Source organism: Coccidioides posadasii, chromosome 1, assembly GCF_018416015.2.
Source record: "Coccidioides posadasii str. Silveira chromosome 1, complete sequence".
NCBI classification, from domain to species: domain Eukaryota; kingdom Fungi; phylum Ascomycota; class Eurotiomycetes; order Onygenales; family Onygenaceae; genus Coccidioides; species Coccidioides posadasii.
Window position 1 is genome coordinate 6273472 of NC_089407.1, and position 22510 is coordinate 6295981.

Here is a 22510-nt window from a genome sequence, read left to right on the forward strand (position 1 = left end):
AAGTGTAAAGTGAAGACACAGCTGCTCACAATATTTTACTGGTTTTCTCTGTTGTTTGGACATTTTTCTGTTATGGCTATGGGTTTGCGAAGTTCATTCGGACCAGAATTTTATATTATGACATGAGTGCATGGACTATGTGATGCTACACATCACGGGCACATATGCATAGTAATTCTGGCAAAAACCTTCACGCTGATGTAGCTTTCTTTTTTTTTTTTTTGTTTTTTGTTTGGGGCCGGGGGGGGGGTTTATTGCTGGTCCGCCCTATCACCTGGAAGATAATCAGTTTAGAATTTGGTCTGTGCAAAATTGCCCCATCCCTTGAAGTAATAAAATGGATAGAATACTTAAAGAGGGTATTCATACATTTTATACAAGGATGAAAGATTCCTGCCGTGACTGTGATAATACTGCACTCACAGGCTAAGCATAAAAGTATCGTGCATATCAGGAATGAACTTGGGCTAGATTTGACCAAATGGATCTGTTAACATTAATCTTCACCACTTATTGAGGTATTTCCTTTCCCAATCTCCTCGAGATGGCTCGTCAGACCTTCTTTGCCAACAAGCATAGCTTTCCGGAGCTCTTCATCGCCATGTCGAAGCATATCTTTACCTTGGACAAGCGCTCTCTGATGTTTCTGTTTTTCTTCCTGAACCATTGCTTTGCGGTCCGCAAGCGCCTTCTCCCGCCTTTGGCGTTCATGATGCTTCTTTAATTTCTCCTCTTTTTCCTCTACTGAGAGGTCTGTCACCTCTGGAGCATCTGGAAGAGTTGACACATAAGTCTCAATCAGAGGGTTTCGGACTTTGGATGGTAGGGAAATATAACGAATATCTCTTAAGATCGAAGAGTCAAGCGCGTCAATTGTTGACGACCGGTTTAGGTGTGTTAGTGGTATTGATTTCAAGAACGCTGAAAAGTCGGATTTACGGGTGCTCTCCGGTAGCTTTAAGCGTGAGATGTGATCCCTATACAGCTTTTCGCGATCTTTATCTGACATGCGATTGTCCTTCATTTCGGGTTCTTTTCTGTACTTGCGCTTGAATTCCGCCCAGAATAGTTTTGGAGTTGCATGCGCCTCGAGTAGAGCCAGGTAGCGTATACGTGGGTCCTTCTTTTCTTCCTTTTCCTTGCGCTCTTTGTGTTCCTGGATACGATCCCGGCTCCAATTGGACCATGCTTCACGCCTTGATTTCATATTTGGGAGAATAGTATATCGCGTATCGTCAATAATTCTGCCTTCCTCAATGATTTTCTCCCATGGTGTATAGGGGTTTATTTGATAATCATCCAGAAGGTCTCGGAATAGAGCAGTCGCATCTTCTTCTGTAAGCGGTAGGCCTTCTGCCCCTTCTTCCCAACCCTCTTCTCCAGGTTCACCGTACTCGCCGGGGTCAAGTCCGTAATCTTCCCCCATTGCTGCCAGCTGATAAGCGATGTCGTCTTCATTGAATTCGATTGGCTGATCGGTGCCTTCCTCCGTCCTCAATCTCTTTGACTGCAATTCATCCTCCTCATCAGTGACTTCAACTTCTTCATACTCGTCGCTATACTCTTCTTCTTGTTCGTCAGCTGCAGCCTCTCTTGAACCTGTTTGTTCCTTTTCTGGCAGTGGTTCTTTTCTTCTCCTAGTATCTTCTTCTTCACTTAATTCCCCACGTTCTCGTCTTTCATTCCTTTCCCTCTCTATTCGATCATATTCCACAACTCCTTTAAGAACATGTTCTGGAAATTTCCAAAAGCTCTCGTTCGTCCCGGGATTGTGCACGAATCTGCGACCGAGTTTGGTTTTCACGAGGAACCAAGGTGCACACCCAGGTATTGGGTGTTTCGATTTTGGACGGTCTTGCGGTTGTCGCTTTTCGTAACGCCGACCACTGCCCGGATCATCCTTGCGACAGGCTCCGAATCTGAATGCTCCGCCAAAAGGAACGTTGGCTGGGGAAGCACCTGGAACAGCAGCTGAGAGACCCAACGGAGGATGTTCAGGGGAGAAAACGGTGGGTTTGGTTTCTAGGGTTGGAGCAGTAGGCCTTTTATACGTTGATTGCTTGGTTTCGGCGTTGTAATAATATAGATGGCCTATTATTCTGTCAGCTTTTTGCGATATGCGTAGGAACGGGAAGCCTACCTGAAGGGGCTCTATGTTCAGTCCACCCCGCAGGGAGAGGCGGCAAAGGAGTATATGTGGATTTCAACATTGTATACCTTAATGATAAGTAGGTACTCTAGAATAGTTCTCGGATGCCAACGGTCCTTTGGGTTGAATCCGCCTCGAAATTGAGAGTTAGGCCTGAAGTGCGCGTCGATGATTGGTCCAAGCTCTTAATGGACCGAACACGTTAGGTTGGTTTGCCTGGAGCTTCGCAGAAGAGCTGCAACATCAACGTCTGTTGACGACTTTTACACATCTAACATTTCTCATTCTATTCACGTTATTATTTCGTTGCTTCTTCTGTCTATTTTAACGCCAGGAGATATCTTACTAGATCAATTACTTACTGAATAGAAAGTTGCTTTGAACATGGCGAGAAGATACGACTCACGAGTAGGTTTCCTTCACTCACCTAGACATCAACACTGCTGACTCTCGGCTTCTGATCGCTCTCTATAGACAACGATTTTCTCTCCCGAAGGGCGCCTTTACCAGGTTGAATATGCTTTGGAAGCCATTTCCCATGCGGGCACTGCCCTCGGAATTCTAGCGAAAGACGGGATTGTCCTCGCCGCGGAGCGCAAGGTAACCAGCAAGCTTTTGGAACAGGACACATCAGCGGAGAAGCTTTATATATTGAACGAGTAGGACTGTCTATCTCTTGGTTAGTAACATTTACTGAAGTTATATGCAGCAACATGATATGTGCCGTTGCCGGAATGACTGCCGACGCGAACATTCTGATCAATTACGCCCGCCAGGCTGCCCAGAGATACCTTTTGACATACAACGAAGAAATCCCCTGCGAACAATTGGTCCGGAGATTATGTGATCTCAAACAGGGTTATACACAACACGGTGGACTCCGTCCATTTGGTGTTTCGTTCATTTACGCTGGATATGATTCCCTCGGCCAATTCCAGCTCTTCCAGAGCAACCCCAGCGGAAACTATGGTGGATGGAAGGCGACGAGTGTTGGTGCGAATAATGCTAGCGCCCAAAGCTTACTAAAACAAGATTACAAGGACGACTGTGATTTGAAGGAGGCATGTGGGATGGCCGTTAAGGTGCTGAGTAAGACCATGGATTCAACAAAGCTCAGCAGCGAGAAGAGTAAGTGCATGCCAGGCAATCAATAAAGGGCTTTGGGTTATACTAATGGTGCAACCGTTACAGTCGAAGTGGCGACTGTTGGTCGGACGAAAGATGGCACGATCTACCATCACCTCTGGGGGGGCGATGAGATCGACGCTTTGTTGAAGGAACACGGCCTGGCCAAAAACGAAGAGCAGCAAAGTGGGTAGTTGCTGGAACGAAATAGCCACCTTTATGCTCTAGGGCGCTATAGTAACATGGATTCTGCTACGAAGTTGTCCTCCGGACGGGTTAATTCTCCTTGCCTCTCTCCAGTCAGCGCATCCTGCCAGTTTTGCTCTTCCATGTCTTGATTGGTTATCCGCACCTGGAATGTAGAGTCCGTTTATATCACTGTTTTGAAGAACTCACCTTCATCTTGGCGAGTACACCAATGACTGCTAAAAATTTGGCTGGAAGCGCCGGTGACGTGGCACGCCCTGGTGGGACTCCTCCGTGGGACTTCTGTCCATCTTTCAGAATGGATCACAGCAAAGGAGCCAGTAGCATATGTACTTCATCAACTGGCTTAGCTGAGTAGAGACAAGGCGAGCGCGATGAATCCGAATGCAACATAACGTATTTAAGGTCATGCCACCCTTCAAATTTTGACATTTTCCTATTTGTGCTTGTTTATTCTTGTGAGCCCAGTAGATCCGGTATCTTTTTCTCGTGTGATATTGATTTTAGAAAAGAAGAACTTCTGCTTCACTCATTCACTTTTCGACCACACCGTATATCAAGGACCACTCAAAGCTGGGTTTAACATTTCGTGCCACATGGGCGTTTCGCCAGAAGAGATTTAGACACCTATTTGGGAGAATTCATATAAGGACTTTCTGCTAGCATCGAACTACGAGATCCATCATCAGCAGTAAGGATTCCTTATACCTTCTTATCAGTTCACCTCCACCTGTTCGTGTCCCTTTGAGTTTCTTGGCGAACCCAATAAACACGTGATTATTGGCGCTAACCTTAACTATGTCAAAAAAGCGCCTCTGGTCGACGCATGCTGCTTCGTTCGCTGCGGCGGCGTACTGCTTGTCACTCGATGCTCACCTTCGAACGTCAACCCTCCAGCATCTTCCCGGACCGCATCCCTCGATCGTCAGTTTTAAACCCGCATCTTGAGAAATCTTTAATACCCATGGATGGTACGGATTAGACAAGCTTGTGAAGAGAGTCTTCTCCATGAGGTTCTAAACCGTCGTTGGGGGCGGACAAATCGGAGGCGCCCAAGTGCCTAACATTGGATGGAATTTGAAACAGAAATGAGCGGCGTAGCTCCCTGTCTCATTCCTGTCTGTTTTACCTTGGACCAGCGCATAAAATTCGTGTCCTCCCTTCAAAGCGGCAATTGAGTATCTGTTCATAGGGTGGAAAATCCATTGGCAGAGAATCTCTCTTGATTTGAAATGACATAAAAACACTGAATATCGCATCTCCCTTTTTTCTACCTCAACCCAATTACCTCCCTGCACCAGCCAGCCAAATTGAAACCTGCAGGGGAAGATCTGTCGAAAATGCAAAATCTTGAACATGGCTATCCCGAAAATCTAGACGCAAGAGAATGAGAAAAGAAATGCCAATCAAAAACTATGCAACAAGAACGGAGAAAGCAAAAGTCGCCATCCGTCTAAGTTCTTCCATCTGAGGATACCCTCTTCTCCAATTATTTTCCTCCCTTGCCCAAGGTTCTCTGTTTCGTGTGTCGTTCGTATTCAAGCTGCTTGATCTCCTGTTCCAAATCTTTCACGAGGGACTGTGACTTTTCAATGGAGGCCTTCATGAGGCCGCCCTCGTCATGCCAGCGCCGTATCCGTGCGAGCTCATTGTCTCGTCTGCGATGCTTTGTCGCAATTTTCTCGCAAAGCTTGCATTGGACTTGAATAAACTCGGTATGGTTAACGAGTTTCATCCCGCATGTTTCGCCCATTCGATATTCATGGTTGCACTTGGCGGCGAAGCTACCCCAGGACCAGTCGCCGCAAGCAAACTTCTTTTGGTTGTAGAAGCACATGGTGTCTTAGCTCGGTTAGTCTGGCAATCCCCTTAGTGCAAAATTTTGCTTCGATTCTTACCTTGTTCTGCGGATATGTTCCCTATCAAGTTTCAGATATGAGGGCTCTCTATTGGTTTAAGCGTTCGTTGATTTGGATCGATAGGCTAAGCTTCTTCGATTAAGGAGTAGGCTTCGTCGTGAAGTTTTTCAAGTTATTCGGCTTTGTTGAGGAAGGCTTGTTGCTGATTCGCAGTTTGGGTCTTATGGATTCAATGACTAGCGATGATGCCTTCTGAAACCTCTCTTCTCCATGGGATGGAGCTGGATATTTATGTTTCGTGTGACGGATATCAGGCCTTTGCGATGCCAGTCCCGGCTTCGCCTACTCCGCACAAGCTTCACATCAGGACTTCGGGTTAGGCTCATTTCCGGCTGCCACGGATGATCTGTCTACATTTTCTTCCCGTTTCATGCCCTAAGTTTGTGATCGTTCGTGCATCACCAAGTGGGGTTGTTCGCCGTCAGCCCGTCGTGGTGTGCGAGGATCTGAATTCCTGATGCAGCTTGAATCGAATTGATATCAATCTAGCGTGACTGTTCGCTGTCGTGGCTCCATCGCTTACGACCGCTCGCCCATCTTTTCCGTTGGCAAAAGTTTTCAATTAACCTTTGCCCCTACTCCGAATTGTTCACCCTAGGCTGAACGGGCCTGTCTTCGGCCTGTTATCCTAGCATTCCTTGTTTCTCCTATACGCGCGATGTTTTCCGAGGCTCACTGGAGCAAAGATCATCACAATGGCGTCCCCGACAAACTGCCCATTCGTGCCAGCTGGCTCCAATCCCTGATCTAAACCCTGCCGTGAATTATGCCTTGACATCCCATCCGGCCTGGCCACATCTGTTTCTGTTCACGAGATTTACCAAAGTACTTGCCATAACTCTTCGGATTTAACGGCTGGCTCCACCCGTGTTTGACATGTCCGTTCAAACCTTCATTGTGGATAGGAGTGGCCAATTACTGTCAGAAAGCAGCATTGAAAGCGAGCTTTCTCGTCCTTGAGAACCGGCCCCTGAATTTCACCCATGTGTGACGATTATGCTGGTATGTACCCTGGTCTAGTTCACTCCACTTCTCCAGACTCAATCTGCCTCTCATGCATCTTGTCTGCGCCCTTTTTGCATGGTAAGGCTACTCGTATTTTGTCTGCTTGCATCTCGGATGAGGAACTTGGAGTGTATCGCCTCATTATGCAAGACTATTGAGAACCAGGTTTCAGACGTGGTGGATATGACATTAACGTACCGTCCTTATTGCTTCTTCCAAACCCCATCGATGCGATTGTACACCACCATTGAGCGCATAATGATGTTTCATCATGTGTGGACACAACTTCTTCAGTAGTGGTGCATTCATCGCTCCGTCAAGTCCTGTCTTCCGTTGCAATCCTGTACCCAACCCCTTGCTTTGGCACTCAACACATCATAGTGCCATTTTCGCCGGAGTTATGTTTTAGATGGGTGATTCTACTTAATGACGACATGGAATTAATGTCCAAGTTCCACCGCGAACGTTGCGCTATAGCTCCCCGGTGTTCATGACGTGGCATCCACTGTCTGGCTGATTTGTTCAAATTCACCGTCGTGATCAAGGCTGCTAAAATGTGCGTCCTAAATTCGTCCATTTTCTGGTGATCTTGGTCAAGGCTCCGTTTTGTCTTCGCCGGAAGTCGCCGCTGGCCTCGTCTGCCTCGATGACCCACTACTATCAGGGGGTTCTGTGCGGATACAGATCGTCTTCCTTGCACAGATTTGCGACGAAATTGCTCCATTCCCATGCCGAGCTAGGTGGTCTAGATGTCCGTATATCACTGATGAAAAGGAAGAAGGCGACCAAGGAAGGAATATCCTGAAACAAAGCTATCATCAAGTAATGACCAGCTCAACTCGCTAAAACTGGCGACTTTGGTTGTGCCTAGTTCACTACCTAGTCCAAGTTAAGTCAGTCTAATGCTTTCGAATTTCTTTTTCTGAGAAGTCCTGAAGGTATCGGGGGCGGGAAGTGGAAAACGCTTGTTAGAAACGAGTGGACACAGCGACACCGTCATCAATATGGTAAATCCTCAATCGTATGAACGGTTCATGGTAGGGGCACACTAAACCACCGATCGGTGAAACAGTTTCTCGAACGTTGGAATTGCAATATCTCATACCTGGCTTGTATCCAGGCAGTTGGGATTAAGCTATTCGAGTGATCCAGCCAGCAAGGTTGAAGTTCACTGCTGAACGGCCAGGTATAACAAATCACAATTGCAGGAAGCTCATTTGAAGCTACCATGTGGGATCAATGATGTGCTTCAAAGCCCACAGATCCCAAGACGACATGCATTTCCCCTATTGCATTAGGCTACGGTCGCATAATGCATCCTCGTCGATTTTTTATGCAGCCCGGGTGAGTGCCGGGGGTCCTGCTTTTTGATCTACCTTCTTAGTCCCTGTTGTGTACAACGAGAGCATGGTGATGTGACATTGTCACAAAATTTTCCCTGTACGCCTTCAAATTTCGAATGCAAAACGCCGCATTGGCCTAACCGCTCCTCTCTACCCTCCTCCGGCACCATCTCAGCCTCGTTTTGCAATTAGACCTGACTGCAGATAGCGAAGTGCCATTGCGAAGTCCTTGGGAAAATAAACGGCCAAATTGCAGAGGCTAAGCCTTATTGGTGCCACATTGCCGTCCCCTTTTCGCCGCCTATTAATACCCCGCCCGTTTGCCAGGTGGCATGGGTAAAGTTGGAAGGGATCCCTTGCTTCCTCCAACGGCTCCAATAATGATGTTCAATGGGCTACGCCTGCAAGGTTTACCTGTAGGCGTCCCGTCTTTGGTAGCCAACGGCCAGATTTCTTCGAGCAGATCCTGTCCTCGATCGACCTCTGGAAACAAGGTTTATTATTTGCCCGATATCAAGACCCTAACCATGGACTTAAGCGTCAAAACTTCGAATTACCGCCATCTGACCGCAAAGACATCTGTGCCGCAAAGGCAAGTTGCCTTGGAAGTCTGAAGCGATCAGCAGGAGCCCCTGGGAATGTAGGCTTTTGGTAGTCCATGAGTTATTTTGCTTCTCACTAGAACGATCATTGACGTGTCAAAGATATCCAATGTTCCAGGCTATATCATGTACCTTTAGTGAGGCTGAAGCCTGCGCGGATCCCCGTTCGTTGAATATTCCAAACTCAAGTCTTTCTGCCCAAACTGTCAAAAGATATGGAAGTCTCGAAAATCTATACCTTGTCTCTGGTGCATCTTGGCCAACTTGCTCTTTTTGGGGTTGCCTTTTTGCTTCGTCACATCATCTCATTTTGGATTAAAAGCCTAGCCGGGTTAATCCTAGACAAAGCAGTATCTGCGCCGCGAATTCATTCTCGGTCTGCCATGTCACTTGTACTGCCACACCACATTTCTTATCTAAACGATTCCGTTTGGGCAAAGGGCAAGAGTATTGCTCTGCGTCCGTCACTGATGATTGTCAAATTCTACAGAGCTTTTAGGAAGCTTTGTGTCTCAGATATCCCTTGAGGTTAAAGCTAATACCGTTCATCCCCTCGTGTGGCATTGCAATTTCCATGAGCAATGCCGCATTCCTCAGCCATCGTTCTGGATCCGAAAAGTCCAAGCACTGGTTGAGAACTGAGATCAGGTCTATTGCCGTTGCCTAGTGCACCCTTGTCGTACGCCTTTTTGTTCAGATTCATTGTTGTCCAAAAGGGGAGCGACTGCCTAACTGGATACTATAATGGAGTGTGCCGTCCACTCTTCCATTATCACGAAGACGTGAGAGTATTATGATACACCCTGCCTCTGTTACATCTAGACTTTGGTTCTCGATTTATCAGACCATCAAAAATAAATTCGCGTTTTCAATATCTGGTGGTTGTTCGGATACAGCGTACGGAGTAGGGAGTGCTCCCTGCTCCAATGACAAAACACCATAACTATGGGTTGTGTTAGTCCGGGCTTAGGGCTTTGTTCTTATCCCGGCCTGTCTTGACGTCATCCGGACTATTCCAGCGGGGAATTTGTCCAACCTAGGGAACCCTGTTTACGTCATCTTTACCTCTACCTACAACGGCAGCAGAAGCAAGCTTAAGTAGCTTCTATTGACGAGTAGTTGCCTGCAAAACTGTTTACAGAGTGCCTAACTACCCTTTAATTCTCTCTCATGCACAATGGTCGACTGAGTGAAGGCTCGTGTTTTAAACAGAAATTGTGTGTCTTGTCTAACGCATATGTAGCGCGCCAGTGTGATACTCCATCTCCTGCTAATACCCCTAAAGGTTGAATAGTTACTGACTTTAAGCATTGGACAGCTTCGAAGCTACCATCCGATCTAATTGCCCTCAAAACAAGTACCGTGAAAAACATCTAGAATTAAAATCATTTGAGTGATTACTCGAAGTGCTGCCATGTTCGCATTCGTTACCATCGCTAAAAGAACCGGCGCTCACACATTCAATGGCATTGGAAAAATACGAATAACTGCCCAATCGATAGCCAAGCTACCCGGCTCAGGTGCAAGTGTGAAGTTATCTACCACACCTGCCCCTTGCCGCAGCCTCTCTGGCACCTGCCAGCGAAGCACCTACGTTGACGAAAATGACCCGGATAGCCGCTACGCAATTAACACAGAACGGAGTGAATACTCAAAATCTGGAACTGATAATGCTGTTGCGGCGCAGAGTTCTGCATGGGACATAAAAAACCAGACTCCTGAAAGCGCAAGGGAGGAGTCGGAAAAAGAGTGGGCAAGAGAAGGAAGAAGCAAGGCAAGCCCGCTGGAGGTGAGCCCTGCAAACCAAGAGGTATCACGATTCACTGACGAATCCGGGCGGGGTGCTTCAGTCATTCATGGTCCAAGCAAGAGAGTCTCGCCAAAAAAAGGCAAGAAAGTGGAACTTGCCGCACCTGAAGCGGGGAGCGATCATGAAACCACGAAGGTCTAAATGTACGGTTGCCGTAGGGAGTGAAAGCCTTATGCGCTGCTGCGACGTGAGTTGTTGCATATTTAGTACGCCGCTCTCTGCACCAAGCCGGTGATTGGCGTTCCTAGCATATGTAAATATGTTTATTATTGTACAAATGGGAAAAAGACAAACTCTCCTATGAAGCTATGGGAAGACGATGTAATCGATAGGCCACTTGCCACACGTGAATATCGAGGCTGTTTAGGAGGCTTCTTTCCATTCTGTCCGTCCCAGGCGAACTATATCCTTGCCGGCCAAAATTCTCACCTTTTGCTGCCCATCGGGCTCCGTGCCCTTCAGAGCCGCCAACCCTGCGCTCACAGATGCGCGCGCAACCTCTACAGCATCGTTAGACCACCAATCCTTTAACCAAGGCTTGCTAAGCCACCCGGCCGCATTCCCAATCACACCGACCATCCCCTCAATGATCCTACGTTCCTCTCTCTGTCCGGAAAGGAAACCAGGTCGAAGGATGATTGTTTTCTCAAAATTTAAATCTAGGATGCTCTTCTCAATGTCCCCCTTGAGCTTCATGTACGGTAGTTTTGAGGATGGGTCCGCTCCGGCGGAGGAGACAAGGACGTATACTTTTGTACCTGCCTCCTTTGCTGCACGGGCTAGATCGACATTGGCATCGTGCTCGAGGGCCCGTTGGGCGGCGAGAGACCCGGCAGTTGCACGGGTGGTTGCGAGAGTGGAAAAAAATATTTCTGGGGCGGGGGTTGTTGAACGGAGGTGCGAAGCCCAGGACGACGGGGGATCTGTGGAGATATACGATGCAAATTTTGATGGGTGGGATTCGATAAGGTCTTTAGTGACGGGCGTGCTGGGGGGGCGGCGGGCGAGGAAGTCGATGTGCGCAACGTTGGGGGAGGAGAGAAGGATATTGACGATGCTCGAGCCCTGTGTCAGACCGGTTAGGAAAGTTCCGCCTGATGAATAACATCTATACACACCACAAGGCCCGTGCCTCCAACAATTGCTGTTGTTGCCATTTTTTAGACCTGTACTCCGTAATGGGTGCGCTCGAGAATGCTGATGCTACCCCCTGTTCCTCTGCGAGGGCCTACAGTTGCGTCAACAATCACGACAAAACACAACTGACGTCAAGACCCGGATGACATAATGCGGGTCGAGACAGGAGAGACGCTAGTTAACTTACTAGCTTTATACAGTTTAGTTCGTTACAAATTCTTTTTGGTGGCAGAGTATGACTAAGCAGAACGTGCCGCCCCAATCTGTCGAGCACGCAATTGCAATTCTCGATCAGCAAACAATTGCGTGATTTCCCCTGAGATGCCGAAAGAGGCATTTCTCACGACCGGCCATGCGACATGCGAGCAGCCGGCGCATGGGCCGTCGTCTCGCCTCGGAGTTGGAGCCCGTTCTCCAACTCTGCCTGTTCTTTTCTTTCTCTCCTTTTCCTCTCTCTCTGTCTTCCTTTTTGCATCTGTCTCACCCTTTGCCGCTGTGTCTGCGTGTAAGGTCAAAATTTGTTTTGCTCTTTTCTCATTCTTTCTTTGTCACTCTCTTCACTCTTTTTTGCCTGGCAGGAAGAGTTTCTCGGCATTCATCGCAGTGCCAAAATGAGGTCCATTGAGCCGTCTTCAGGAGGTGCAGCTCCTGAAGCCCTCGGTCAGGAACTCGATCAGACTCAGTCTCTGACCTTGCCGTTCGGCCGCCTGATCCCCTTCTCTTCGATTGGTGGCCCAACATATGTGACAGCGCAGACTCTGATCCAGCATGTTGCTTACACGCTATCTGACAAGCTCTTCGCCTACTCCCCGGAAACCTTCGACCTCGACATTGCCGTCAGACACTGGTCCTCCCAGTCCGAACCAAATGCAAACGGTTATCCTACAGCCGTGCAGACCATGGAAACACGACAGGGTGCTGGATCTATTGCCCTCGGGTATCTATTCTCCAAAGACTTTGATCTTAAGAAGCGCCACATCCCCCAGGCCATAGTCGCATCTTCTGCTACCTTACAGTACATGCGGCCGGCGTTGGAGCAGCTCTCCCTCCTTTACTCGGTAGCAAACCCGCTTGTTGCTCATGTGGCTGCTGCTGATTACGTCGGTGGACCTTCCGGAGGACTCGTGTCGGATTATTCCACCGCCATGGGACTGACGGAGGAGCTGGGTATGGCCCTGGTCACAAGTCAGTCGGTCCACGAGTCACAACATATGGCCCTTTTCTCGACTCTTCTCGCAACCTATCTCCCAACAATCCATATTTACGATGGGCTTCGTGTCGGCAGGGAAACGACCAGAGTGCTCGACGTCCTTGATCGATCCGGGCTCCACAACGCATACAGATCTGCTCTCGCAGGGCTCTCTGGGTCCGACCAAAAGCACCTCGACACTCATGGCAAGCTGCTGAATTTGTTGAAATCTTTCAACAGAGAGCTTGGCACGGACTACGCCCCTTTTGAATATTATGGACACGCAGAGGCGACCTCTGTTCTCGTGGCCTTCGGTACTGTCGAATGTTCTTTGGCTAAGCAGGTTGCTATTGCTCTATCGAAGAGCGATGGCCGTGTTGGTGTTGTAAACGTACGCATCTACCGTCCATTCGTCGAGGAGGAATTTGCTAGGGTACTACCAAAGACGACCAAGATTGTCGGTGTTCTTGGCCAGGTTCAAAACGACTTGGCCGTTCAGGAAGATGGCGTGCATGCCCCCCTTTATGAAGATGTGCTAGCCGCATTGATGTTCAGCGGCGGAATTAGTTCTCGAGTAGAATGTACCGAGATTAAATACTCACCTCGCCAGATTTGGGACAGAGGTCTCATCACTGAGGCATTCCAGAAAATTGTCGGACATCAGCTCGAGAGAGCAAGAGGAGTTGGAGCCGATGGCGTACGATTGCTTGACCCTTTGACCAAGCAATATACTTTTTGGGACGTCGATGACTCCTTCTCGAGCACTGCTGCGCTTGTCCTTGGCCAAGCCCTTGCTAAAGACTCAGTCTTCAATGTTTCCGCCCATACCGTGTACGATAACCTGACACTGGGAGGAACCATTCGTACTGACATTCGGAAAAGTGCAAAGGTCATTGATGCTCCCTACTCCGTGGACTCTGCGGACGTCTCTTACGTTGGAAATATCAAACTGCTGTCAGAAATACAAGTTCTAAAAAGCGTCAAACCCGGTGGGTGTGTGATTGTCAATGCTCCGGGCGTCAAGGTTGATGACCTTGAAAAGAAACTACCCACAGAATTTAAAGCGGCTATTGCATCGCAAGCAATTGAGTTGTTCATTTTGGATACGTCGGACTGCCAGGATCCCAGCCTTGACCCCTTGATTTTGCAGATTGCCTTTTTGCGTATTGCGCTCCCTGATCTTGAGCTCGTTGGTGTGAAAAAACTATCTCTTCTTCTAAACAAGGAAACAATCGTCGACAAGGCTTCCTCAATTATCGAGAGTATGCTCCGAAAGATCGAAATACCTCAGTCATGGAAAGGTGTCGGAGAAACCGCATCTGAAATCGAACAGCTCGCAACCGATATTCGAGGTACGAGCTTTGCACCATTTAACAAGGCTGAGGACGAACCATCTTCCGAACTTAACGACTGGCAGCCCGTTGCGAAGGGCCTTGCTTTCAAAGAAGCTTATGGAGCAATAAATGCGCTACGACCAGACCTGCCAACCAAAACGTATACCGTTACCGTTCAAGAAAACCGTAGGCTTACGCCTGCCACTTACAATCGAAATATCTTCCATATCGAGTTTGACCTTGGAGAGTCTGGCCTCAAGTACGATATTGGCGAAGCCCTTGGAATTCATGCTGAGAACGATCCTGAAAACGTCAGTGACTTTATCAAGTTCTACAACCTGAACGCCGACGAAATTGTTCAAGTTCCGTCCCGAGAGGACCCAGAAGCTCTGGAAAACCGGACTGTCTACCAGGCCCTCACACACAATATCGATATCTTCGGAAAACCTCCTAAGCGCTTTTATGAATCTTTGGCTGAGTTTGCGACTGATGTGAAAGAGAAAGAGCAACTACTGAAGCTCGGAGGAGCGGATGGTGCGGAGGAATTTAAACAGAGGTCTGAAGTGGATACCGTCACCTATGCCGATATTCTCCATGAATTCCCGTCTGCTCACCCGAGCTTCCACAATCTCATTAAAATTGTTAACCCTATGAAGCGGCGAGAATATTCAATTGCTTCTTGCCAGAAGGTCACGCCAAATTCCGTTACGTTGATGATTGTCGTTGTTGACTGGGTTGATCCGAGAGGCAGAACACGCTATGGACAGGCTTCCCACTATTTGAGCAAATTAAAACCTGGTACCACCGTCACAGTCAGTGTGAAGGCGAGCGTAATGAAACTGCCACCGAAATCCACGCAACCAATCATCATGGCTGGTCTTGGAACTGGTTTGGCTCCATTCCGCGCCTTTGTCCAGCATCGTGCCCTCGAAAAAGCCCAAGGCAAAGATGTCGGGGCTGTTCTTTTATACATGGGTTCACGTCACCAACGAGAAGAATACTGCTATGGAGAAGAGTGGGAAGCCTACCAGGCTGCCGGAGTCATCACTTTACTTGGCAGGGCATTCTCCCGTGACCAACCCCACAAGATCTACATTCAGGATCGGATGCGTGAGACTCTACCTGAAATTACGCGGGCATATCTTGAGGAAGAAGGTGCTTTCTATCTTTGCGGTCCGACATGGCCTGTTCCTGATGTGACGAACGTCTTGGAAGAGGCCATCGCCATCCATGCCAAGGCGAATGGCAAGAAGGTGGACACTAAGAAAGAGATTGAGAAGCTCAAGGACGACTTGAGATATGTTCTAGAAGTTTATTAGATAATTGTTGGGTTCGGAAAAGGCATCTGATACGCATTCGGGAGATGGGAATAAGGCGCAGTGCGGTGCTCCTCCTGCCATCTGTTTCTCTAGGATTCATGAAAAAATAAATGATCGGCTACGTTTCTACTTACTGCATTTAATACAATTTTTGTAAAAGTGCAACTATGTATTCAGACTATTGACATAACCCCGAGTATTTTTATTAAATCTACTTAACCAACCTTTAGGTAGGAAATAGTGGGTTATAACTTGAAGTAAAATGGGCAATTAAGACCTTTGAAAGCACCTGAACTCCTTTCTGCTCACTTGGCATGAATGCATGTTCAAAATTCATACACAACTCCCTTCGTTTTTCCATATGCGCCACCTTTTGCCTTTTTCAATTCCAGCGCCCTCTTATAAGGAGGTGCAGTGGGTGGTTGTATTGGATCAAGGCTGACGTGGTCCGGTGGGAGCTCGTACGAGGCATCAGCATCCCAAGCGGACAAGCTCCCGCAAGCAATAAACGGTGGAATCCACCGTATATTGTCGACCTCAGTGGCTCCCGCGGTAGCTGGGACCCCAGACCTTGCACCTCCAAAAATCGGATTTTCAAAACTGGCTCTCGATTCTCCACTACTGTCTACCGGAGGTATGAATCCTTCGCAAACCACGAACGCTTCAAGGCTGCTTGCTCGGCTACTTCGGGGTTTGGCGACGGAGACTTTTTCAAAAACGGTTTTAAGCTGGGCATAGATGAGGTCGACGTCTCGCCCACGGAATATCTTCGCCACAAATTTCCCTCCAGGGCGAAGCACGCCAATGGCGAGATTCAAGGCAGCGTAAAGGAGTTGGGACTGGATGTATATGTCTAAATCATGGAGGCCCGTAACATCGGGGGCACCATCGGAGAGGACGAGATCAACCGGGTGAGGGTGCGGCCTGGAGGGGGAAGGGGTGCTTGTGTTTCCATTTTCATTCTCACTGTAGAGGTCCGGATCCAGAGCTTTGAGTAGAAGCGGAATTGTAGACGGGTGGGTGATGTCTGCTTTTAGAGTCGTGATTCCATCTAGAGGAGCCATGGGCTGGAGATCTATCGCGACGATGCGGACATTCTTCCGTGGCTTAAGGATTTGCGATCCATCTTCATCGATATCTCCCTTTTTCTGAGTCTCTTCGCTGAAACTTTCTCGGCCTGTCTCTTCTTCGCATCGTCGCAAATCTCTCAATTGCTTCTTCCGCTTCTCTTCCCAAGCTCTTCGTCCAAAGCTCTCCCCTTTGATCAGCACCCGGCTAAGCACCTGGCTCCAGCTCCCCGGTGCGGCACATAAGTCCACCACACGTGTCACACTGTCCGGATCAGAGTGTGCGAAAAGGTCGAATTGTTCGTCGATCTGAATTAGCTTGAAAGCGGAGCGGGCACGCCAATTCTGCTCTTTGGCCAGACGATAATAAGCATCACGTTTGTCTTTGGAGGATTTACCCATTTCGGTGAACGTAGAATGGCCCTATCTGTGTCCCGTGGGGGGCTGCAATGGCATATAGTATTCGCTGGCGGGGATAGGTTGACCGTCCGGGCTGGAAATTTGGTGGGATGCGATAAGATTGAGTCGGTCGCACTAAAATGAAGCTTAAATTTTTGTCGACCTTTCAAGGTGCTCCGAAAAAGACCTCCATCCAGCACCGGTCACTCGATGACAAAGGAATAAATTCAAAATAACGGCCGAGAAATCCCGTATCGATATGGCGCAGAAGCGCTCTCATAACCACAAAGATCACACCGCGAAAGCCATCAAGCGACGCAAGTTCAATGCCGCGACTGCCAAGAGCTCCGACGATGCTGCGCACGACATCGTGAGCGTTGACCAGTTGGATTGGAAGACAGTCACGTTGCCCGATAGGTTAGACGATGCCGAAGGATTTTACGGCCTGGAAGAAATTGAGGGTGTGGACATTCTGAGGCCGTCTGGAGGTGGGGAGATCAAGTTCAGGGTATGGATTTCCACGGAGGAATATCAGGTTGAGGTGCATCTTTCTCTGACCGGTCTTAACTAGGCCTCCAAAAGTAAAATCAAAGGCATTCTTAAAAACTCAACCGATAAGTCAGGCCAACCTGCGGAAGATTGGGAAGAATGGAGCGGGTTCGGCGACGACAGCGAAGGCGGGGACAGGACTACTTTTGAAGCCGAAAAGAAAGCTGAAAACCATGGAAAAGTTAACGACAGAAGAACAAAAACGAATCATTCAAACAAGGAGAAAGAGTCAAATACACTGCCAAAGGATCGAGGTCCTCGTATTAAAACAGACAACGGTATTAAGACAGGGGTATCCTTCGCCGCACTACAAGACGAGGTTGAGGAAGACGTTGATGTTTCCGCTTGGGATTCTCTAGATCTCAGTGCCGAACTACAGACTAGCCTTGGAAGACTCAAGTTCTCTTTTCCGACACCTATCCAGTCCGCATGTATCCCAGCCGTGCTTCAAGGTCATGATGTAATCGGGAAGGCGTCTACAGGATCTGGGAAGACTCTGGCATTTGGCATACCGATAGTTGAATATTTTTTAGGCAAGTATCGGGGCGGTCGAGCTCCGACTGCATCTGAAGAGAGCGAAAGCACGAAGGAACCCATGGCGCTAATACTGTCGCCAACGAGAGAACTCGCACACCAACTCAACAAGCATCTTACCGACTTGGTGAACCATGCCCCAAATACACAAGTTAGGATCGCAACAGTCACGGGTGGTTTGTCCATCTACAAGCAGCAGCGGCTACTCGCTGACGCTGATATCATCATCGCTACCCCGGGTCGGTTATGGGAAGTTGTCGGATCTATGACTGGGTTTCTGTCAAAGCTGAAAAAGATCAGATTTCTCGTCATCGACGAAGCTGATAGGTTGCTGAGTGAAGGTCATTTCAAAGAAGTGGAAGAAATACTAAACGCCATCGACAAAGTTGAGATCACTGAAGAGGCTTACGGGGAAAGGTCGGAGCGGGAGCCTGAGCCTGAGCCTGATGAAGAGAAAAAGGCGGAGCCACGCCAGACGCTGGTCTTCTCAGCAACATTCCACAAGGGCCTACAACAAAAGCTCTCGGGAAAGATCCGATATAGGAATGATGACTTGCTTGACAAAAAGGAATCCATGGAGTACCTTCTTCGAAAGCTGAATTTTAGAGAAGAACGACCGAAATTCATCGATGTTAATCCGATCTCCCAAATGGCTGAGAACTTGAAGGAAGGTTTAGTCCAATGCGCGCCTATGGATAAGGTATTCTCTTTCGCGCGATACGAAATGCTTCCAACGGTGCTAACGATGATTTCAAACAGGATCTGCTTTTATACACCCTTCTCCTCTATCACCCCAAACATCGCACCTTAGTATTCACAAACTCTATCTCTGCTGTACGCCGCTTAACTCAATTACTTCAAAATCTTAATCTTCCTACTTTCGCGCTGCATTCATCAATGGCTCAGAAAGCCCGCCTCCGCTCCGTGGAGCGGTTTTCTTCCCTGTCATCAGATCCTTCGTCTATCCTCGTGGCCACTGATGTTGCCGCACGGGGACTTGACATCAAGGGAATCGATCTTATCGTTCATTACCACGTCCCCAGAACCGCGGACACATACGTGCACCGTTCAGGTCGAACAGCACGAGCTTCGGCATCCGGAAAGTCGATCCTAATATGCGCACCGGAAGAGACTACTGGTGTCGCTAGGCTCGTTGCCAAGATCCATTCCAATAAGAAAGACTCCAGCGCCACCGAGTCTAAGATGGAGAAAAAGGTTCCTTTGCAATCTGTAGACTTGGACAGGCGTATAATCGACCGCCTTCGCCCTCGTGTCACGCTTGCCAAAAGAATTACAGAGTCTATCCTCGCGAAGGAAAAGCTATCTTCTGAGGATGATTGGCTACGTTCCGCTGCCGAAGATCTAGGTGTTGATTATGATAGCGATGAATTTGCCGAACAGCAATCCAAGGGCAAAGGCAAAGGGCGTGGTCGTGGTGGAGGTAGACAAGCACGAGAACAGAAAGCCGCTAGTCTATCTAAGGCAGAGCTTGCGGGCTTGAAGGCACAATTGAGGGAATTGGTGTCCAAGAAAGTCAACGTGGGCATTAGCGAGAAGTATTTGACGGCGGGTAGAGTCGATGTGGATGCCCTATTGAGGGGGGAAGGGAACGATGCATTTCTTGGACATGTAGAAAAGTTGTCATTTTAATGTGCTGGAAGCCGAGGACTACGCAAAGCAAACATATCCATATATCTTCTTGGTATAGGGAGAAACCAACCAGTGATCCAACAAGACCGGACGAAAATATATATTCAGTTTCAGCCCCTGATCCGAGAAGATAGAACTCTTAGGATATGGTTAATTACTCGCGCCACTTTGCCCCTTCTCCCTGCAACTATCCAGAGTGTCAACAATAACGTCAAACTAACCCGCCTCTTCGTCCTCCACCAAATTCTTAGCCACCTGGATGCCAATCTAAACACCCATCCAATTCGCTCTGCCTTTACCACATCATAGTCATCAAGTCCATTGGCAGTCATCCAGGTCTGCACCCAGAAGTTGCGCGCATATCCTGGAAATGAGGCGGAATTTCGCCCGAATTCATTAATATACCAGTTTGAACAACCAGCAGAGAATACTGAACCTTGTAGCTGCTGATGAATATCGCTCACCCAGACGTTTTCGCGGGTTTCTTTCACGTCGATTATGGAGACGCGACGATCGATCAGTGGCGCAAGGATGGTACGGGCGAGATATCCAACCTGGACTTCGCAGGTGAAGAGAACGGAGTTATGGGCCGGGAATGTATTTGGCCCTGTTTGGAGGTGTTAGCTGAGAAATTCGGTGGCCAGTTGATATGATTACTGTCGCTCACCAAATAGGATACCAAAATTGGGGAAGTTATGGACTGGGAGGATCTGGTGAGTTTCTCTTAAAGCTGGCTAGGTTGGTCAATCTGGTCTATCGCACTCACCTGTTGTACCTAGAAAGGCTTGCGCGCCACGATTCTCTTCCCATTGCCTGCGCAGAGATACTCCACTGGACCCAACGATCTCCATCGGAGTTAAAAATTGCTGTACCTGAAACCCGGTTGCTAGAACGATCGCATCAAAGTTATGTTCGACACCACTGTCGCTGATAATACCTGTTTCGGTGATTTCTTTGATCCCTTCTGGGATAACCTCGATATTTGACGCGTGCAAGGACTGGAGATAACCAGGGTCAAATATACGACGCTTGCAACCTGACGAAGACGGATCAACTAAAGTGATGAATGGATATGAGCGAGCTGATTTAGACTCACCGAGCGGAAATTTTGGGACGATGAAATCGTGATATTTTTCTGGCGCGGTAGCATGGATATACTCCTTCGCTTGTGTTTCCACACGCTCTCGCACTTTCGCTGCCGCTGGTCCAGGCATATAGGTTGAGACGAGGTTGTCACTCTCGAGGAAAAGTCGCAGTCGCTGCCATCGAAGCCAGAAAGGAATATGTTTGAAGCACCACTTCTCAAAATTCGTGAATGGACGATTCGGTCTCTCATGATACCACTGAGGACTCCGCGCATATCTGAGACAGCGTCAATTAACTCCATTTTCTTTTTTTTCGCACTGGCTTCTAGTTTAACCCATACTGTTTGACACATGCTGCCTTTGACAACAGAGCAGGGACAACCTGAGCAGCGCTGCAACCGTTTCCTATGACAGCCATTTTCTTCCCTGTGTAGTCGAAGTCATGATTCCACCTCGCCGTATGAAATATCTTCCCTTGGAATTTCTCCATCCCTTTGAACTTGACATCGCGAGGAAACGAAATACCACCAACGGCAGAGACCAGTGCAGTGGCATACCGAGAGTATTCGATGTTTGTCTTGAGATCTCTCAACGTTACTTCCCATTGACCAATGTCAGAACGCCATCTTGCGCCCATGCATTCGATCCCGAAGCGCATATGGGGGCGGAGGTTGTATTTATCCACAGTGTTCTCCATGTCTGAAATATCGTGGGTCGAAGGTCAATAGAAGCTCCATGAGAGAGTTTCTTTGAATAAGTTTCCTCACATTCCAATATCTCCTTCTGGTCACATAGTTCCTTGGACCAATCGGGGTTGAGCTCGAAGCTGAACGAATAAAGGTGCGTGGGGATGTCACAACCACTTTCGCACAGTATTAGCTGCCCGCGTTTACCTTGAAAGATATAAATTTGAGAAAAAAAGAAAAAGGAGTTTAAAGTACATACCAGCCGGGGTAGTTATTGGCCCTCCATGTTCCCCCGGGCCCGTCCAGTTTTTCATAGATCTGGTGTGCAAGTTAAATAAGCAATGGAAGACGCCGGGATTTCGTCTGGTACCTGGATTTATTGGACACACCATGAAATCATCAAATCCCATATTATGCTTCATTTCGTGGGCGATGCAGATTCCTGAGGGCCCAGCACCGATGACGATGACGGTCGGGCTCCGCCGCAGTTTGGAGACGTGTGCTTCTGCCATGTTTCCGCCTAGCTATCCGGATAAATTACTGGGCGGGAGTGCTGGTTAAAGGATAAAAGCAGAGAGTGGGCTGCGTTGAGGAGAAAGAGGAGATGGACTGGGACCGGAAGCCGGAGACCGGGATGGTCTTTATGTAGTGGAATCCCAAGTTATCGGATTTAAATTCCGTGTCTTTCCCAGTCGAGGGCTTATGCAGCCTTTCAAGCCTTCTGAAAATAGAATCCCGGTCGTAGTCAAGAGGGCTATATATTTGGCATGTTACACGCTGTTCAGCTTGAGGATATCCACCAGCCGAGGACCACCCAGGGCTGTGGATCACCAAACGGATTACCTCAGTAATTAGCAAATGAAAAGATGGATCGAGATAAACCGAGATAACGAATGAACTCTCAGCACTCAAGCGGTTTGAGTAGCGAAGAGAAGGCTTGGCCTGTGAGGATCAGCGGTCGGAATTCATATCGCGGACACCAATGTGCAAGGGAGCTTCTTCCCCGCATGAGTGTTGAGTCAATCGGTAGCCAAGCTCAGCATCAAGCCTGGCTGGAGTTTACAACTTAGAAGGGCTACGGTTTGAAGACCGGACGAAATCCGGTCAGATGCTGGTTAAATTTTATATGACCACTGCTACCCCAACTTCGCCATCTACGCAGTAGCCCACAAAATGACAGGCATGCAAGCTTGCTAAGTCTCTGAAGGAGGTGTTAATGTTTCTGTAAGAGAGGGAAATTGTTAATTGATAGCTCCTCAACAAAAACCTATGGTGACTAAAATCCTCTTGCCGCTATCACAAAGCTGGCATTTTCCTGCCCCTTCCATCAGTGTTCCAACGATACTTTCAGCGGAGGCCAGAGTGTCGGGGATGTGATAGAAAATCTAATCGGAGAGGGAA

General features: G+C 48.3%; 11 protein-coding genes across 11 annotated transcripts; 4 read left to right on the top strand and 7 right to left on the bottom strand.

Moving 5' to 3' along the window:
- Positions 1-128: 128 nt before the first annotated feature.
- D8B26_001840 (uncharacterized protein) lies at positions 129-2210 on the bottom strand (the record flags this gene model as incomplete). The annotated part of the gene is made up of 3 exons (XM_003065807.2): positions 129-274; positions 370-2091; positions 2141-2210. 2 exons carry the CDS (start codon positions 2208-2210, stop codon positions 497-499), a joined length of 1665 nt encoding a protein of 554 aa, XP_003065853.2. The 3' UTR covers positions 129-274; positions 370-496.
- A 268-nt stretch (positions 2211-2478) lies between these two features.
- D8B26_001841 (uncharacterized protein) lies at positions 2479-3898 on the top strand. Its single transcript, XM_003065808.2, has 4 exons — positions 2479-2557; positions 2624-2808; positions 2859-3277; positions 3341-3898. The coding sequence occupies exons 1-4, from the start codon at positions 2534-2536 to the stop codon at positions 3466-3468; spliced, it is 756 nt and encodes a 251-aa protein (XP_003065854.1). The 5' UTR covers positions 2479-2533; the 3' UTR covers positions 3469-3898.
- Positions 3899-4511: 613 nt separating this feature from the next.
- On the bottom strand, positions 4512-5318 carry D8B26_001842 (uncharacterized protein; the record flags this gene model as incomplete). Its single annotated transcript, XM_003065809.2, has 1 exon — positions 4512-5318. The coding sequence occupies one exon, from the start codon at positions 5316-5318 to the stop codon at positions 4971-4973; it is 348 nt and encodes a 115-aa protein (XP_003065855.1). The 3' UTR covers positions 4512-4970.
- A 710-nt stretch (positions 5319-6028) lies between these two features.
- Positions 6029-6631, bottom strand: D8B26_001843 (uncharacterized protein; the record flags this gene model as incomplete). The annotated part of the gene is made up of 2 exons (XM_066123649.1): positions 6029-6204; positions 6604-6631. The coding sequence occupies 2 exons, from the start codon at positions 6629-6631 to the stop codon at positions 6029-6031; spliced, it is 204 nt and encodes a 67-aa protein (XP_065979724.1).
- A 2851-nt stretch (positions 6632-9482) lies between these two features.
- D8B26_001844 (uncharacterized protein) lies at positions 9483-10433 on the top strand. Its single transcript, XM_003065810.2, has 2 exons — positions 9483-9600; positions 9669-10433. Exon 2 carries the CDS (start codon positions 9765-9767, stop codon positions 10299-10301), a length of 537 nt encoding a protein of 178 aa, XP_003065856.1. The 5' UTR covers positions 9483-9600; positions 9669-9764; the 3' UTR covers positions 10302-10433.
- A 27-nt stretch (positions 10434-10460) lies between these two features.
- Positions 10461-11383, bottom strand: FMP52 (Protein fmp52, mitochondrial). The gene is made up of 2 exons (XM_003065811.2): positions 11279-11383; positions 10461-11225 (listed from the first exon to the last, which is right to left on the bottom strand). Exons 1-2 carry the CDS (start codon positions 11315-11317, stop codon positions 10524-10526), a joined length of 741 nt encoding a protein of 246 aa, XP_003065857.1. The 5' UTR covers positions 11318-11383; the 3' UTR covers positions 10461-10523.
- Positions 11384-11908: 525 nt separating this feature from the next.
- Positions 11909-15277, top strand: D8B26_001846 (uncharacterized protein; the record flags this gene model as incomplete). The annotated part of the gene is made up of 1 exon (XM_003065812.2): positions 11909-15277. One exon carries the CDS (start codon positions 11909-11911, stop codon positions 15137-15139), a length of 3231 nt encoding a protein of 1076 aa, XP_003065858.2. The 3' UTR covers positions 15140-15277.
- Positions 15278-15465: 188 nt separating this feature from the next.
- D8B26_001847 (uncharacterized protein) lies at positions 15466-16608 on the bottom strand (the record flags this gene model as incomplete). The annotated part of the gene is made up of 1 exon (XM_003065813.2): positions 15466-16608. One exon carries the CDS (start codon positions 16606-16608, stop codon positions 15466-15468), a length of 1143 nt encoding a protein of 380 aa, XP_003065859.1.
- A 233-nt stretch (positions 16609-16841) lies between these two features.
- Positions 16842-19338, top strand: MAK5 (ATP-dependent RNA helicase; the record flags this gene model as incomplete). Its single annotated transcript, XM_003065814.2, has 3 exons — positions 16842-17113; positions 17177-18388; positions 18448-19338. Exons 1-3 carry the CDS (start codon positions 16865-16867, stop codon positions 19336-19338), a joined length of 2352 nt encoding a protein of 783 aa, XP_003065860.2. The 5' UTR covers positions 16842-16864.
- Positions 19339-19448: 110 nt separating this feature from the next.
- D8B26_001849 (uncharacterized protein) lies at positions 19449-20670 on the bottom strand (the record flags this gene model as incomplete). Its single annotated transcript, XM_066123650.1, has 3 exons — positions 20105-20670; positions 20006-20038; positions 19449-19945 (listed from the first exon to the last, which is right to left on the bottom strand). The coding sequence occupies exons 1-3, from the start codon at positions 20550-20552 to the stop codon at positions 19449-19451; spliced, it is 978 nt and encodes a 325-aa protein (XP_065979725.1). The 5' UTR covers positions 20553-20670.
- Positions 20671-20685: 15 nt separating this feature from the next.
- On the bottom strand, positions 20686-21120 carry D8B26_001850 (uncharacterized protein; the record flags this gene model as incomplete). The annotated part of the gene is made up of 1 exon (XM_066123651.1): positions 20686-21120. One exon carries the CDS (start codon positions 21118-21120, stop codon positions 20749-20751), a length of 372 nt encoding a protein of 123 aa, XP_065979726.1. The 3' UTR covers positions 20686-20748.
- Between the last annotated feature and the right edge of the window lie 1390 nt (positions 21121-22510).